The sequence below is a fragment of the Acipenser ruthenus genome, chromosome 51 (genome assembly GCF_902713425.1).
Source record: "Acipenser ruthenus chromosome 51, fAciRut3.2 maternal haplotype, whole genome shotgun sequence".
NCBI classification, from domain to species: domain Eukaryota; kingdom Metazoa; phylum Chordata; class Actinopteri; order Acipenseriformes; family Acipenseridae; genus Acipenser; species Acipenser ruthenus.
Window position 1 is genome coordinate 2,683,204 of NC_081239.1, and position 15,321 is coordinate 2,698,524.

The 15,321-nt window shown below is 42.9% G+C and overlaps 1 protein-coding gene across 1 annotated transcript in view; it reads left to right on the plus strand.

The window, feature by feature from the left end:
• The window catches only part of LOC117967739 (sodium/potassium/calcium exchanger 3-like), a 60,130-nt gene that overhangs the window by 26,731 nt on the left and 18,078 nt on the right, over positions 1-15,321 (plus strand). Inside the window, exons 3-9 of the mRNA XM_059015935.1 lie at positions 7,894-7,970; positions 9,247-9,321; positions 11,135-11,219; positions 11,518-11,621; positions 13,161-13,235; positions 14,311-14,336; positions 14,998-15,051. Of these exons, the coding sequence (XP_058871918.1) occupies positions 7,894-7,970; positions 9,247-9,321; positions 11,135-11,219; positions 11,518-11,621; positions 13,161-13,235; positions 14,311-14,336; positions 14,998-15,051 (496 nt within the window). The remainder of the gene's footprint in view (positions 1-7,893; positions 7,971-9,246; positions 9,322-11,134; positions 11,220-11,517; positions 11,622-13,160; positions 13,236-14,310; positions 14,337-14,997; positions 15,052-15,321) is intronic.

Here is a 15,321-nt window from a genome sequence, read left to right on the forward strand (position 1 = left end):
CAAAGTAGGTGCGTTTCTCACCAAGCAAGAGAGAGAGAGCATTCTGGAGATCGGGGGCCTATAACGGAACGTCTTTGGCTTTAAAATCCTTGGGACAGTCAACAACCCTGCATCTTGGGATCGGAGAGGCCGTCCAGGAACACAGGGGACTAAAAAATCCTTCAAATAGGCTGGAGCCAAACCATGTAGGGCTTTATAGGTAATGAGAATGGCCTTCAATTGATCTTGGAGTGGACCGGGAGCCAATTGAGGGCTGCTAACACAGGAGGAATGCCCTCACATTTGTTAGTTCTAGTTAGAACCCTGGCTGCAGCATTTTGTACAAGCATTAATCAGGATAGAACATACTTTGGAATTGAGGAGAACAGGGCATTACAGTAATCAATCCTAGAAGATATGAAGGCATACACCAATCTCTCAGCATCTTGCTGTGAATGAAAACGCCTCACCTTGGCAATATTTCTAAGGTGAAAACAAGATACTTTGGTTATTTCCTGAATACGTGGCTCCAAAGAGAGGTCAGGGTCAAAAATTACACCCAGATTCCTTGTTTCATTTTTCTGAGAGTATGGGAAACTATCCTCTGTAAAAGCAGATAGATCTATATATTTTTTGGTTGATTTTTTGATCCCAGAATCATTACCTCTGTTTTATTTTAATTTAACTAGAATGTTGTCTGACATCCATAGCTTAATGTCAGCAAGACAGTTAGGACAGTTATGATATTTCAGTCTCCACTAAATTGATCTTTTAGGTAATTAAATGGGAGTACCTAGTTATCACAGTGTCACTAAGCTGAACTCAAGAGCAGTCTGTCTCCACAGTGGGGTCTCTGGTTCACTGTTTGATCTCAGCAGCGAGCCCTGTGAACTGGATATTACACTTCAATAACGTTGTACGGGAGACACCTGCCCTCAGGATGCTCCCCAGTGCCCCCTACTGGTAAAGGCATGTCACATCCTAGGATCTCCATTCCAGCTGTGTACCATCTCCGACCTTGTCTGACCAGCAGTCCAATTGAAGAAGATGCATTGAACAGAGCCCAATCAGAGACGATCATAATCCCAGAGGACCCCGTTGTTCAATCTGGGTTATGCATATTTATCAATAGAAATTACAGTCTGTGTTTTTCCAATAATTTCACAGCATGAATCCTAAACAGCTCTGTCTCTTTATCCCGAGAGTTGTTTAGGACACGCTGTGATGACACATTGCCCTGCGTTTTGAGCTAAGCCAGCTAGCAAATGACAGTCTTGGCAGGATTTGAGCCACTTTGAGCTATTCTGAGCTTCAAGCCACACCAGGGTGCTAATTGCATTGCACACAGCTGTGCGCCTCCGGAGAGACTCACTGGTGTAACACAGCATTCACACACACGCAGTCTAATCAGCTTCCAAATTACAGCACAAACGAATGTAATGGAGTGGATTTGTATGCAACCATGCTGACTGTGATCTGTGCAGATGTGAGAAATAGGAATGAAGTAGCTGCAGGGTATTTGTTATATAGGTCTCAAAGGTGCAGTTTTGAATCAAACACATCTTACTGTAATCATGTTCTTTTTAATGTTAAAACATGATATCTGGGACTAGTGCTGCACTTCCTTGGAACATTGTCCCCACCCCCTCACCGGCTTCTATCCTGTCATCAACCAATCAGCTGCTTCCCCTGTTGATGATCATGCCAGCAACATGCTTTGACCCAGAAGACACATTTCCTCTGAATCTGTAGCAACAGATATGTTTTAAAATGAAAATCCAGTTCAGGTCTGCTATACCATTTCAGAACTGCATGTCACACCTATGTAGCAAATGGAAATGCATAATAGATATGGAATTATTTTGTCAGCGACAATGACTTTAAAAATGGATCTCTGCCTTCTGCTCTTCACTCTGCCCTCCAGTCCCACAACCCTGTTGCTGTGTGAGTGAAGCAGTGCCGAGGGGCTGACTCGTTTCATTGCTGCCACTGTGCTGGTTTACAGGGGCAGGTGGGAGCAGCAAGCTCTCAGACACAAGCACTGCCCTTTCATTCGCTTCAGACTGAATCACCATCAATTCAGAGACGTGGGCTGAACTCAGCAGGGATTTAGCTGTGAGGAGAAATGCACTCCTCCAACCACAATGAGGCTGGCACCAGCCTTGAAACAAAAACACTTGAATTCATAACTCAATATCAGAGCTAGAGAACCGCTCAGAATCATTCAATAGATACTCATCTACTCTTTAATGCAAAGGATTGTAATGCTTGTCTAGTGTGGTGGTACAGGACCCATGTTTCGGAATGCATAACGACTAGCAGGAGGGCTTTCATCAGCCAGTGTTTCTCACTCAGACCTCTTGTTCACTGAATATCTTGGTCTCCCTGAATAGATAACTGGCTTTAAATAGATGCATAAGATTTTAATGAACAATCCTTTACACCCAGGAGCTCCACAGCGGATGTGAGCTACTGCCCCCTGGAGGACGAGCCCTGCAGGTGTTTGAGCTCACCGGGTGCCTGGCCAGTACGGGCCGCTGTAGCGCGGTGAGGAGACAGCTGCTGGTTTTGTCTCCCTAACTTAGCACCAGAGCCAATGCTCCCTGTGGAATCCCCAGAGAAGAACAGCTACGAACCTGCGCTCCCTTGATTGTATGACTCACCCTGCACACCATGCGGCCGTGCCTTCACCAGGGGAGACCCTCGGGGACCCCTGCGCTCCCCTGACTGTACGACTCCCCATGCACACCACACGGCCATGCCTTCACAGAGACAGAGAGAGTGAGTGAGGCTGGCAGAGTTGAAAGGTCACATTGTCACATGATTTGAATGGAATGGGGAAGGCTGGTACAGGCAGATTTAAAGAAGGATGATACCAATTCAATGCATAGTCTCTGAAACAGTGGTTCTTTTGTTGATTGCTGAATGCCTTGACTTCTAGTAGTCACTTTATTACTCAAGTAATTGTATACTTTAGAAAATCGTGCAGAATATAAAGTAGGTAAGGAAAGATGGACGGTCTTTTTTGATCGATAGCATGTTTTAAAATGACAAGAGCTTTTCTATAACATGTTTCTTTCAAAGCAGCACGGAGGTGCATGCATTAAAGACTGTCAGCTACAAGTGCTTTCATGTGATTTCAATTTGCTTCAGTTATGACACCCACCGCTCAGGAGAACACATTGATTCTCCTCCTTCAGAAACCAGCAATGAGGAATCGCTCGACCGGGATAGGATTGCAAAGAGAATCCCAGGCTGACCTTAATTGAGGGAGCTGAGTGTTGGACCTGATGCCAACCTCGACAGTGTGTATGTGTGTGTGTGTGTCTGTGTCAGTGTGTATATCTGTCAATCTATGTGTGTGTGTGTGTGTCAGTGTGTATATCTGTCAATCTATGTGTGTGTGTGTGTGTGTGTCAGTGTGTATATCTGTCAATCTATGTGTGTGTGTGTGTGTGTCAGTGTGTATATCTGTCAATCTATGTGTGTGTGTGTGTGTGTGTGTGTGTGTGTCAGTGTGTATATCTGTCAATCTGCGTGTGTGTGTCAGTGTGTATATCTGTCAATCTGCGTGTGTGTGTCAGTGTGTATATCTGTCAATCTGCGTGTGTGTGTCAGTGTGTATATCTGTCAATCTGCGTGTGTGTATGTGTGTCAGTGTGTGTGTGTCAGTGTGTGTCTGTCAATCTGTGTGTGTCAGTGTTTGTGTCTGTCAATCTGTGTGTTTGTGTGTGTGTGTGTCAGTGTGTGTGTTTCTAGAAAGATTTTTTAAAGCTTCAAATGATGTATTTATCTTGCTCTTAACTGTATTATTACTTGTACTGTGATTCTTGAAATGTATTTTTGTTTACGACTGTAAGTCGCCCTGGATAAGGGCGTCTGCTAAGAAATAAATAATAATAATAATAATGTTAATAGTTTCAAGTTTAAACCCTTAGGGCCTCATTCACTAAACAACCAGAATTACCGCGTGGCAGGGGCAGACCAGCGGCAGCTCCATTCACTAAGATAATTATATGCAGTGGTCGAATTGGAAAAAAATCACTGGGGGAACCCGAGGTGGGTGTTTATTACCGGGTGAAGTGAAAGTGTGAGGGGTCAAGACAGCCAATTTAAGTTTTGTGAAGTGCTTATAAGAGAAGTGTGACAGGATGGCGCAAGGGAGGAGGCCCAGAGACAGACTGCAGTTCAAACAAAAGACTTTTATTAAATAAAAATCACAAAATAAACAGGCACAAGGGCCAAACAAAAGGTTTTTAAAACACAGACAATAAACACGAAGCAAAAACTTACAAAAATAAGGCTTAATAAGGCTGAGTTTTGCCTTCACTGGATTGCAAAATTACCAAAACCAGCACACAAAGAAAAACCCAGCCTTACTTCCTCTCCTACCTCTCTCTACTGAAGCACTGAGGCCTCCTTTTATGTCAGGTGGCTGGGTGTTAATTGATTGATAATTACTCCCACCTGACACAATAAACCTGGGCAGGGAGCAGAATTTAACCCCATCCCTGCCAATATTTACAAGGGCAGAGCCCTGCTCTGCCACAAGAAGATTCAGAGGTACTTCTTTATAACACCCCTTTAATACAAAACAATGAACAGTTTAAAGGCAACGCAGTAAATATGTCAATTAAGAAATTTAAAATAATAATTTTGTTTAAAATTTCTATTTTGATATAGAAAAATGATAGAAAAAACATGATTGTTTTCTTTATACAAATACAGCTGATCAAAATGCTTAACATTTTTCACTTGTTAAACAAGGCAGTCTGAAATACCATTTTCAGATTGCAGTCTCGTTTGAAGGCATGAATTGAATCCCGTTGTTCTTTTTAACATTTAAAACATACAAATTAATAATTCAAACAAATGTAACAAAGTGCCCGGCAGTGTGTGTGATAGAACCGTACACCTGCCAGTCAGTTCAAACTGTCCTGTCTGTAAAGGAGAGACCAGACACCCGTGGTGTGAAGCTCCTCTTTCTGCTCCCTCTCTGCAAGCTTTGTGTTCTGCACTCTTTTTCCCTGTAACAACCAAGCTCTGACAGAACTCAATGACTGAAACTGATAATGGTGGACCGTTACGATTCAGGAAGAGAAGATGACTCACTCTTGGGATACTAAGAGAGTTTCTAATTGGTGTGAGAATTCATTGAGCTGAAGCCTCTCTCACGCTCAGCTGTGGAAATTGCTAAATGTCTGATGGGACCGTCTTTCCTCCATTGTCCTTGTACTCTCTGAATCCTCCAACAATCTGTTTTTCAGACAGAAATCTCCTGCATAGTGAGATCGCCTCCCTTTCACTGTATAGAATGTCAAGATCATCTGGCCAGTATCGGGGGAATACAGTCTTGCAAGCTTCAAGCAGCTTCTCCTATTCAGAAACGTTTCCAAGTGACGTTGATGAAACATGAGATGATGATGATGTCATTAGTCTGCTCTTCAGTGAGATTGTTGGCTGTTGATTTCCACTTCTCCTTTTCTTCCTTTGTGAAGAGCAGCTCCCTGAAATTCCAGTTTCTTTACTGCTTCAGGAGCGGATCTTGTGAATTCTGCTTCTCTTCCACTGCCCAGTGCTTCAGAAACTTTGATCTTGCGACACACCGATGTATGAGCCTCATGGAGTGTGATGGACTCTCAGTGACAGCTCAGCCAACTCACTCAAGGCATCTCTCATCAATCCTTTTTACAGATGCCGTTGCAGTCAGTCGCTCCAGAAGATCTCTGTATTTGCTATTGTCTTTGCTGTCTCTGCTTTGGACTGCTTCGGCTGCATTGAAGTGAGCATGCAAGGCAGAATTAAAGAAGCCAGACAGCTCTGACAGTGCGATCACTGGATGCAACCCACCGGATGCCAAGAACTCTGCCAATTGTCAATTGCCACGTCTCCTGGCCAGAAATGCAATTCACATTGGTTTTTTGGTGAAGCGTGGTACAGAGCATTCAGCTTGTCCATTAAGCTTTGAAAATGATTTATTCCAAATATCTATTTTATAGTGTCGCCCACAGCAAGCTCCACTCTATGACTACAGCAGTGCCACACCACAAGATCTGGGTACAATTCTGCTGTTCTTAGTTGTGTTGCAACTCCAGAGACACGGCCTGGCATTGTGGATACTCCATCGCTAGTAAAAGATATCCAGTTCCTTTAAGAACTCATCAGGGAAATAGTGAATCAAATTTAAAATCAATCCACGTGTATACCTGCTTACAGATAAACTGACAACATGACAAACTACCTAAACTCTGTCTATTTCTGTGCATTTTGATTTATTTGGGCACGTATCAGTACCGGAGTGGGTACATTTACCATCCTCACCTACAACACTGCTGTTGAAAATCTGCTACAAAACTCTAGTACTACAAGTAATAGCAAGGCATATAAATGTATCAGATAATGAGCTTGAAAACCTAGAACTGCAAAGACATGAACTAAGAACAAGACAACAAACCCAACGGTCAGTATCTGTTTTTAAGACCTGGTAAGCTGAACAGTATTTTGATACTGAATTGGAAATTGACGCTGGTCTGGAGTCCAAGAGGAATGATGGTAACAGGGCACAGTAATGAAAGATCAGTTCACAGCTATTGGACAGCAAATGCGCAGCAAAAACACAATTGGTCTACAATACTATCCTCAGCTGGATCCTCCAAACAAGACTCAAGACCAACCAATCAAGCAGTGAATCCTGTACCTGTCACTCCCGCCCCAGCCCGTCCACTCCCTGTCATCTCAAATGACGCTCTAATAACAAGCAGTTCAGACTCCATCGTGCACAGACTGGTCAGTAATCGCTGTGTTCATTTCTCAGCAATGTCCAGATTATAAACAGGGGTTTAAAATCCTAACAAGGTAATACAAAATAAAAATCGAATTTACTAATTAAAAACAAAATGTTTTTCACATCCTTTTTTTATTTAAGGAAAGGTACCCGACAAATCAGTAGAAGTTCAAGGTAAATCTAGATTTTAAGGTGTTTTTTTGGGGTTTTTTTTAAAGAAAACAATGGTAAACATAGTTTTCTAATAGCAGTAGTGCCCTCTCGATGATGGCTCTACCGTGTGATAGTTGACCTTGACTTTGAACTTCTGAAATAACCTTCCACTGAGGAAAATAGTCCCTAACATAATTAGAATAGAAAAATGACACACACACTGAGAAAACGTTTTATTTTTATTGTAATCTTTTTTCACTATTTTTTCTTTCTCTATATTAGTATTGACTGTTATTTTCAGTAGGGCAGCAGTGTGGAGTAGTGGTTAGGACTCTTGACTGGAGGGTTGTGGGTTCAATCCCAGGTGGGGGACACTGCTGCTGTACCCTTGAGCAAGGTACTTTACCTAGATTGCTGCAGTTGAAAACCAACTATATAAAAATGGGTAATTGTATGTAAAAATAATGTGATATCTTGTAGCAATTGTAAGTTGCCCTGGATAAGGGCGTCTGCTAAGAAATAAATAATCATAATTTATATTTTATTTATGTTGTTGTTAATTATGCAGCCACTCATCCTATTATTTTTTCAACAGTTTTTTTTCCTTACATTAGAATTGCAGTGATTCAAAATGGGTTACTTTTGTTAAAGTTCTGATGCCACCTTTCAATGTAAACATCAGTCTCTCTTTCCTACTCTCACCTGAAGAAGGGACCCTTTGAGGTCTTGAAAGCTTGTGATTAATTATTGTTTAGTTAGTCCAATAAAAGGTATTCCTTCTCTTTGTCTATTCATTATATTTAAATAACTCGAACGAGGTACTTTCTCCACGCGCTAGGTTGCCTGTGTGGTTCGTGAATACAGCAGGTGTACAAACACGCAGTAAAGGTGCTCGTTTTCCAGGTGTTAAAGGTAAGCTGGGCATCACTGGGTCTGCACTGCAATTGAAGATCTCCCTCTCTCTCCCTTGCTTGCAGCAGTGAACGAGTTTCCACAAGACATCTTCTCCACAGAGGAGCGCAGGAGAGGAGCTGTGCTGCTGCACGTCTTCTGTGTGAGTGCCGTGCTGGAGAAGCGTCATACGTTCCAATCAGCTGCAGAAACATGTGCATTATAGAACTGCCCCATCTAGTGGCCAATTCCAAATACAGCATGTTCTTTTTTAACAGCGTGAATGTCTGTGATCTGTGGCTTACAAAGTCTTGCATTCCAAAGTGTTGTTTATTCTTCCAAATCTTAGTATATAAGTCACACCCCTATAACAGTTCCCCATAGTAAAAGCATAGGAACGTGTACATCAAAGTATGGAAAAGCACAGGTAAGCATTGTAAAGCACAGAGATGTATGGTAAAGTATAGGGAAGCATTGTAAAGCACAGAGATGTATGGTAAAGTATAGGGAAGCATTGTAAAGCACAGAGAGTGTGGTAAAGCATAGGGAAGCATTGTAAAGCACAGAGAGGTATGGTAAAGCATAGGGAAGCATTGTAAAGCACAGAGAGGTGTGGTAAAGCATAGGGAAGCATTGTAAAGCACAGAGAGGTATGGTAAATCATAGGTAAGCATTGTAAAGCATAGAGAGGTCTGGTAAAGCATAGGGAAGCATTGTAAAGCACAGAGAGGTCTGGTAAAGCATAGGGAAGCATTGTAAAGCACAGAGAGGTCTGGTAAAGCATAGGCAAGCATTGTAAAGCACAGAGAGGTCTGGTGAAGCATAAGGAAGCATTGTAAAACACAGAGAGGAATGGTAAAGCACAGGGAAGCATTGTAAAGCACATAGAGTAATGGTAAAGCATAGGGAAGCATTTTAAAGCACAGAGAGGTCTGGTAAAGCATAGGGAAGCATTGTAAAGCACAGAGAGGTCTGGTAAAGCATAGGCAAGCATTGTAAAGCACAGAGAGGTCTGGTAAAGCATAGGCAAGCATTGTAAAGCACAGAGAGGTCTGGTAAAGCATAGGCAAGCATTGTAAAGCACAGAGAGGTCTGGTAAAGCATAGGGAAGCATTGTAAAGCACAGAGAGGTCTGGTGAAGCATAGGGAAGCATTGTAAAGCATAGAGAGGAATGGTAAAGCACAGGGAAGCATTGTAAAGCACAGAGATGTATGGTAAAGCATAGGGAAGCATTGTAAAGCACAGAGAGGTCTGATAAAGGCAAGCATTGTAAAGCACAGAGAGGTATGGTAAAGCACAGGGAAGCATTGTAAAGCACAGAGAGTAATGGTAAAGTATAGGGAAGCATTGTAAAGCACAGAGAGTAATGGTAAAGTATGTTACAAATTCTAAGTGTGACGTGTGTATGCTGTGTCGTTGCTCCTGCTCTTTCACCCAGGCTATGTACATGTTCTACGCTCTCGCTATCGTCTGCGATGACTTCTTTGTGCCGTCGCTGGAGAAGATTTCAGAGGTAACTCAATGTCTTCATGACTGTAGCTGACAAAATAATTCCACAAGTCTTATCTATTTGCACTCCCATTGGCTACGCCAGTCTCAGATGTGCAGTTTTGAAAGAAACACATGTTATAGCAAACATTTCCAAGGCTGAAGAAAGTTCTCAGTTTCTATGCCTTCTCAGGATTTCTATTACACTTCCTGGGTCATCGTTTCACCTCAGCAGTGTCTTCTGGGTTATGTTACTGGCTGAAAGCATGTCAGTCAGTAGGGGAAGCAGCTGATTGGTTATTGACAGGAAAGAAGCCAGTGAAGGGGTGGGGACAATTTCATCCTTCAGCTGACCTAGGAACTAACTGAGAACATGGCTGTAAACAGAGATCATGTTTTACAATGAGAATACATGTTGCTATAAAATGTGTTTCTTTCAAAACTGCACGTTTGAGACCTATGAAAGTGCTCAGCAGGTAAGACTAATGGTATTGTTTTGTTAGCTATCACTTTAAAGGACTGCTGTTTAGTGATTTACTATAGTTCATACACCAGCACCTTTCGTTAATCCAGTTCAATTCTTTAGATTTTTTCATTTAAATGGTTTCTTCATCCAGAACTTTAAAGAGATACCAAGTGAGGTTGGGGAAGCTTATTTGCACTGCACTGGTGCATCCTTCCCCCTGAACCCTGTGCAACGCTAATGTGCTTCCCCGCAGGAGTCCCCTAGGAGTCTTTTCAGAAGCATTTAGTGCTGGAATAGTTAGTAAGCAAAAAAACTCAAATATAGAATTGTATTCCAATAGTGAATCATACAGAACACACATAATAATGACATCACATTTGAGGAGCTTGTTGAACTCATTATCTGGTATTTAAATGTTTACTTGATTCCATATTTCGTTTCCTAACTGTTTTAACCATGCGGAAAAGCTGCATTTCTAAAGTGAGGTTGTTTTAGAAGTGACCACTAGGGGTGTGCGACTGTAATTCTATTCACTCTGCAACTGTGGCAACTGAATCAATGCTATACAGCTGTGGCCAAGAGTTTTACATCACCCTGTAGAATTTACTAATGTTGCTTCATAGTCGAATGAAACCTGCTGAATAATGTTACGTTAACATATTGAATGACATACTGCTTTGCAATAGAAGGCTGTGTGGTCCAGTGGTTAAAGAAACGGGTTTGTAACCAGAAGGTGCCCAGTTCAAATCCCACCTCAGCCACTGACTCATTGTGTGACCCTGAGCAAGTCACTTAACCTCCTAGTGCTCCGTCTTTCGGGTGAGATGTAATTGTAAGTGACTCTGCAGCTGATGCATAGTTCACACACCCTAGTCTCTGTAAGTCGCCTTGGATAAAGGCGTCTGCTAAATAAACAAATAATAATAATTCTAAAATTCTAGGTGATGCAAAACTTTTGGCCATAGCTGTACATGCTATAGGTGGGGACCAAAAATTACAGCTACACCCCTAGTGGTCATTTTTCAAACTACCTCACTTCAGAAATCAAGATCTTTTTAAAAGTGTTTGAAAAATATTTTGACTGGAATAGTCAGATGAGCAGAAACAACAGAGGATGACAGAGGACCCACCCATCAGGACCCACATAAAAGGACCCACACATTAGGACCCACACAACAGGACACTACACACTGAATATGAGGACCTGTGCTTCAGACTGCCAGTGTGCCCTGCAGAGGAGCCAGCTGCAAAGGGAATCTCAGACAAAGGGAGGCGGAGCTGAGTGGCTGTGACTCCTCCCTCCTGGGAATGATGTGTGGGGGGTAGTGTGGTGACTGCTCCGTTCGCTCAGCCCTTCTCTCCCTCGTTGCAGAACCTCCATCTCAGTGAGGATGTGGCGGGCGCCACCTTCATGGCAGCGGGCAGCTCTGCCCCGGAGCTGTTCACCTCGCTCATCGGTCAGTATCTGAAACAGGCTTCAGGTCCATTATTGTCTTTCTATAACAGAACTAGAGATCTCTGGAATGGAGACAAACCTTTGCGTCTTTGTTAATGTCTTTGTTGCAATGTTTGAATGCTAATACAATATAATAAAGCCTTGGTGAGCACTCCTTTAAGGGGGTGGGAGGGCAGTTACAATGTTACAATGAGGTAGTTCTATTGATTTTAAAATGATAGTTAACACTGCTTGAAAGGAAGGCAGTGATAATGTTGCCAGTGGTAATAAGGGCAGGCGTTCCTCCCTCACCTCTCCAGGTGTGTTCATCACTAAGGGAGACCTGGGGGTCGGGACGATCGTGGGCTCAGCTGTCTTCAATATCCTGGTGATCATCGGGGTGTGCGGAGTGTTTGCTGGACAGGTGACAAGTTTTACCTTCTCATGGGTTTGTCTGAAAAGAGATCTGCAACTATGAAACACTCAACAGCGCTGGATTTAGAAACACTACAAGAAACCTAATAAATGCAGTGACAAGCGTTTCAGCCTTTCTCAATGTCAGTGTTGAGTTTTGATTTACAAGCGAATTCAAAACCAGCCCATTCCTCTTTCTGGGACCATTGAGAGATTCTTCACAATCCTTCACATTGAGAGATGCTTTGTCAATCTAGGGGGTGGATATAAGAGTCAGAAACCAGCATCGAAGGCATTGAGAAAGACGTCTTGTGGAAAAATTTGTCATTCAGTTTAAGTTTATTTTAGTGTTTCTGCTAAAAACATTGAGAAAGACTTCTAGTCGAAATGTTTATCATTTCATTTCGTAAGTTTATTATAGTACTGAAGACACTGAGAAATAATTCTATCACACTGTGCTCTCTCTCTGTGTTCTATCACACTGTGCTCTTCTCTCTGTGTTCTATCACACTGTGCTCTCTCACTGTGTTCTATCACACTGTGCTCTTCTCTCTGTGTTCTATCACACTGTGCTCTTCTCTCTGTGTTCTATCACACTGTGCTCTTCTCTCTGTGTTCTATCACACTGTGCTCTCTCTGTGTTCTATCACACTGTGCTCTCTCACTATGTTCTATCACACTGTGCTCTTCTCTCTGTGTTCTATCACACTGTGCTCTTCTCTCTGTTTTCTATCACACTGTGCTCTCTCTGTTTTCTATCACACTGTGCTCTCTCTCTGTGTTCTATCACACTGTGCTCTTCTCTCTGTGTTCTATCACACTGTGCTCTTCTCTCTGTTTTCTATCACACTGTGCTCTCTCGCTGTGTTCTATCACACTGTGCTCTCTCGCTGTGTTCTATCACACTGTGCTCTCTCACTGTGTTCTATCACACTGTGCTCTCTCGCTGTGTTCTATCACACTGTGCTCTCTCACTGTGTTCTATCACACTGTGCTCTCTCTCTGTATCCTATCACACTGTGATCTCTCTCTCTCTGTTTTCTATCACACTGTGCTCTTCTCTCTGTGTTCTATCACACTGTGCTCTCTCACTGTGTTCTATCACACTGTGCTCTCTCTCTGTATCCTATCACACTGTGATCTCTCTCTCTCTGTTCTATCACACTGTGCTCTCTCTCTGTGTTCTATCACACTGTGCTCTCTCTCTCTGTGTTCTATCACACTGTGCTCTCTCTCTATGTGTTCTATCACACTGTGCTCTCTCTCTATGTGTTCTATCACACTGTGCTCTCTCTCTGTTTTCTATCACACTGTGCTCTCTCTCTGTGTTCTATCACACTGTGCTCTTCTCACTGTGTTCTATCACACTGTGCTCTCTCGCTGTGTTCTATCACACTGTGCTCTTCTCTCTGTGTTCTATCACACTGTGCTCTTCTCTCTGTGTTCTATCACACTGTGGTCTCTCGCTGTGTTCTGTCACAGTGTGCTGTGCTTTGCAATGCAGAAGCTTCATAAGGATGTGTTTGTCTCGCTGCCTCTTGTTTTGCAGACGATCTCCCTGACCTGGTGGTCTTTATTCAGGGACTCTGTCTTCTACACTTTCTCCGTCGTGGCTCTGATTCTGGTATGGAGCTCGCTTCACTCCATTTTATTTTTAGGAGCCATGTATTGATATCTGTATGAACTGGTGATTAATCCTGAGTGATGCAGTATCGGGTGTATTGTGACAAGCTGATCCGATGTGAGACAAAAGGGTTTACCAGTCTTTAATAAATACTGTACACAACTGACAAAATCAGAACCAAACAACAAAGTAGTTTTTATTCAAGGTCTCTCTGATTTCTTTTGGGCCAGTTTTGGAAACATTAATGTGGAATGATAGTGTGTAGGAGGTAATTAAAAGTTGGGTCACATTTTATGTTAAGGGAAACTTTGTTTATTATCAGTTAAATTGTAGCTAACAAAATCATCATTTGCATCAGCTACACAGGTTTCAGATGTGCAGTGTTGAATGACACACATGTTATAGCACACCTGTATTTTAATTTAAAACATGATAACTCCAGGGGCTCCCGAGTGGCGCATCTGGAAAAGGCTCTCCGAGTGGAGTGCAGGATGTGCCCTATAGCCTGGAGATCGCCGGTTCGAGTCCAGGCTATTCTATTGCCGACCGTAGATAGGAGCTCCCAGGGGGCGGCTCACAATTGGCCGAGCGCCGCCCGGGGGGAGGTAGGGTTAGGTCGGCCAGGGTGTCCTCGACTCACCGCGCAACAGCGACCCCTGTAGTCTGGCTGGGCGCCTGCGGGCTTGCCTGTAAGCTGCCCAGAGCTGCGTTGTCCTCTGACGCTGTAGCTCTGAGGCGTCTGCACGGTGAGTCTGCAGTATGAAAAAAAGCAGTCGGCTGACGGCACACGCTTCGGAGGACAGCGTATCCAAGAAACAAGGACGAGGGGTCACAAATGGAGATTAGGTAAAGGGGCATTCAGAACAGAAAATAGGAGGCACTTTTTTACATTTGGGAGAAAATAATAAAATAATTGGCGATTACTAAATTAAAAACAAAAACAAAAACAAAAAAACATGAAAACTCCCACTACTTTAGGTTAAACCGGCGCTTTGATCTGATATTCATCTATGCCTGTTTGTAAAATATTTCTCAGCACTGCAGTACCAGTCTGATCTCTCTGTCTCTCTTGCAGGTCATCTATGATGAGAAGGTTGCCTGGTAAGTTCAGACTGAAGAGACCCCAGTGAAGATACCATTAACAAGCCATCAGGGTTGAGGAAGCTACTTTGAAAAAGTAATCCGTTACAGTTAGTTGAACACAATTGTAACTACTTATAGTAACTTATTACTTTGAACATAATGTAACTAGTTACAGTTCCAAATAGTTACTTCTCAGGCACAGTTTGCATTTTACAGAGATATAGTTTTGGGTTTGGTCAGGCTGCAGCTGGAAATATTCTTTGAAGATCCAGCTATCGAAGCCACTCCCTCCCTCCTCCGATGCTGTTTTCTAGCAGGATGATCTGAAAAGCGCCTTCGTGTGACGTGTAGGGTGTTGAAGCACTTCCTGATTTTATGCATTAGCTCTTTTCAAGTCTGAAAAGGGAACCATACTGTTCCATGTTACTGAGGCGTTACATGTAATGCATTGATCCCCAACACTGGGTCAGACTGAAGATGCTCTGTCCCACTATTTATAATACCCTGATAACAAGGGAAGCTGTCATTGAAGCCAATGGAAATCACATTGAGCAGCATGTGGACTAATGTGTTTGATGGGAAACAGCTCCCCCTATAGGAAGACAGCCTACGGTGCCACCAAGATTAACAGATCAGTTGATGTCTAAGATTTCAACAAAAATGTTTTATGTCTTTAAAGGTGGGAATCTCTTATCCTGATTTCAATGTATGGAGTCTACATCATCGTCATGAAGTAAGAACTCAGTGGATTTTATCTTATTGTATTTACTAAATAGTGTGCTATAGTGGGTGAGGGAGGGAGCAGTTCAGTCTCCATGCCTAGAGCCTGCCCTGCCCTGGACTGGAGGGAGCACCCTTTCTCTTAGGGGGTGAGGGAGGGAGTAGTTCAGTCTCCATGCCTCAAGCCTGCCCTGGACTGGAGGGAGCACCCTTTCTCTTAGGGGGTGAGGGAGGGAGCAATTCAGTCTCCATGCCTCAAGCCTGCCTTTAACTGTGTTGATTT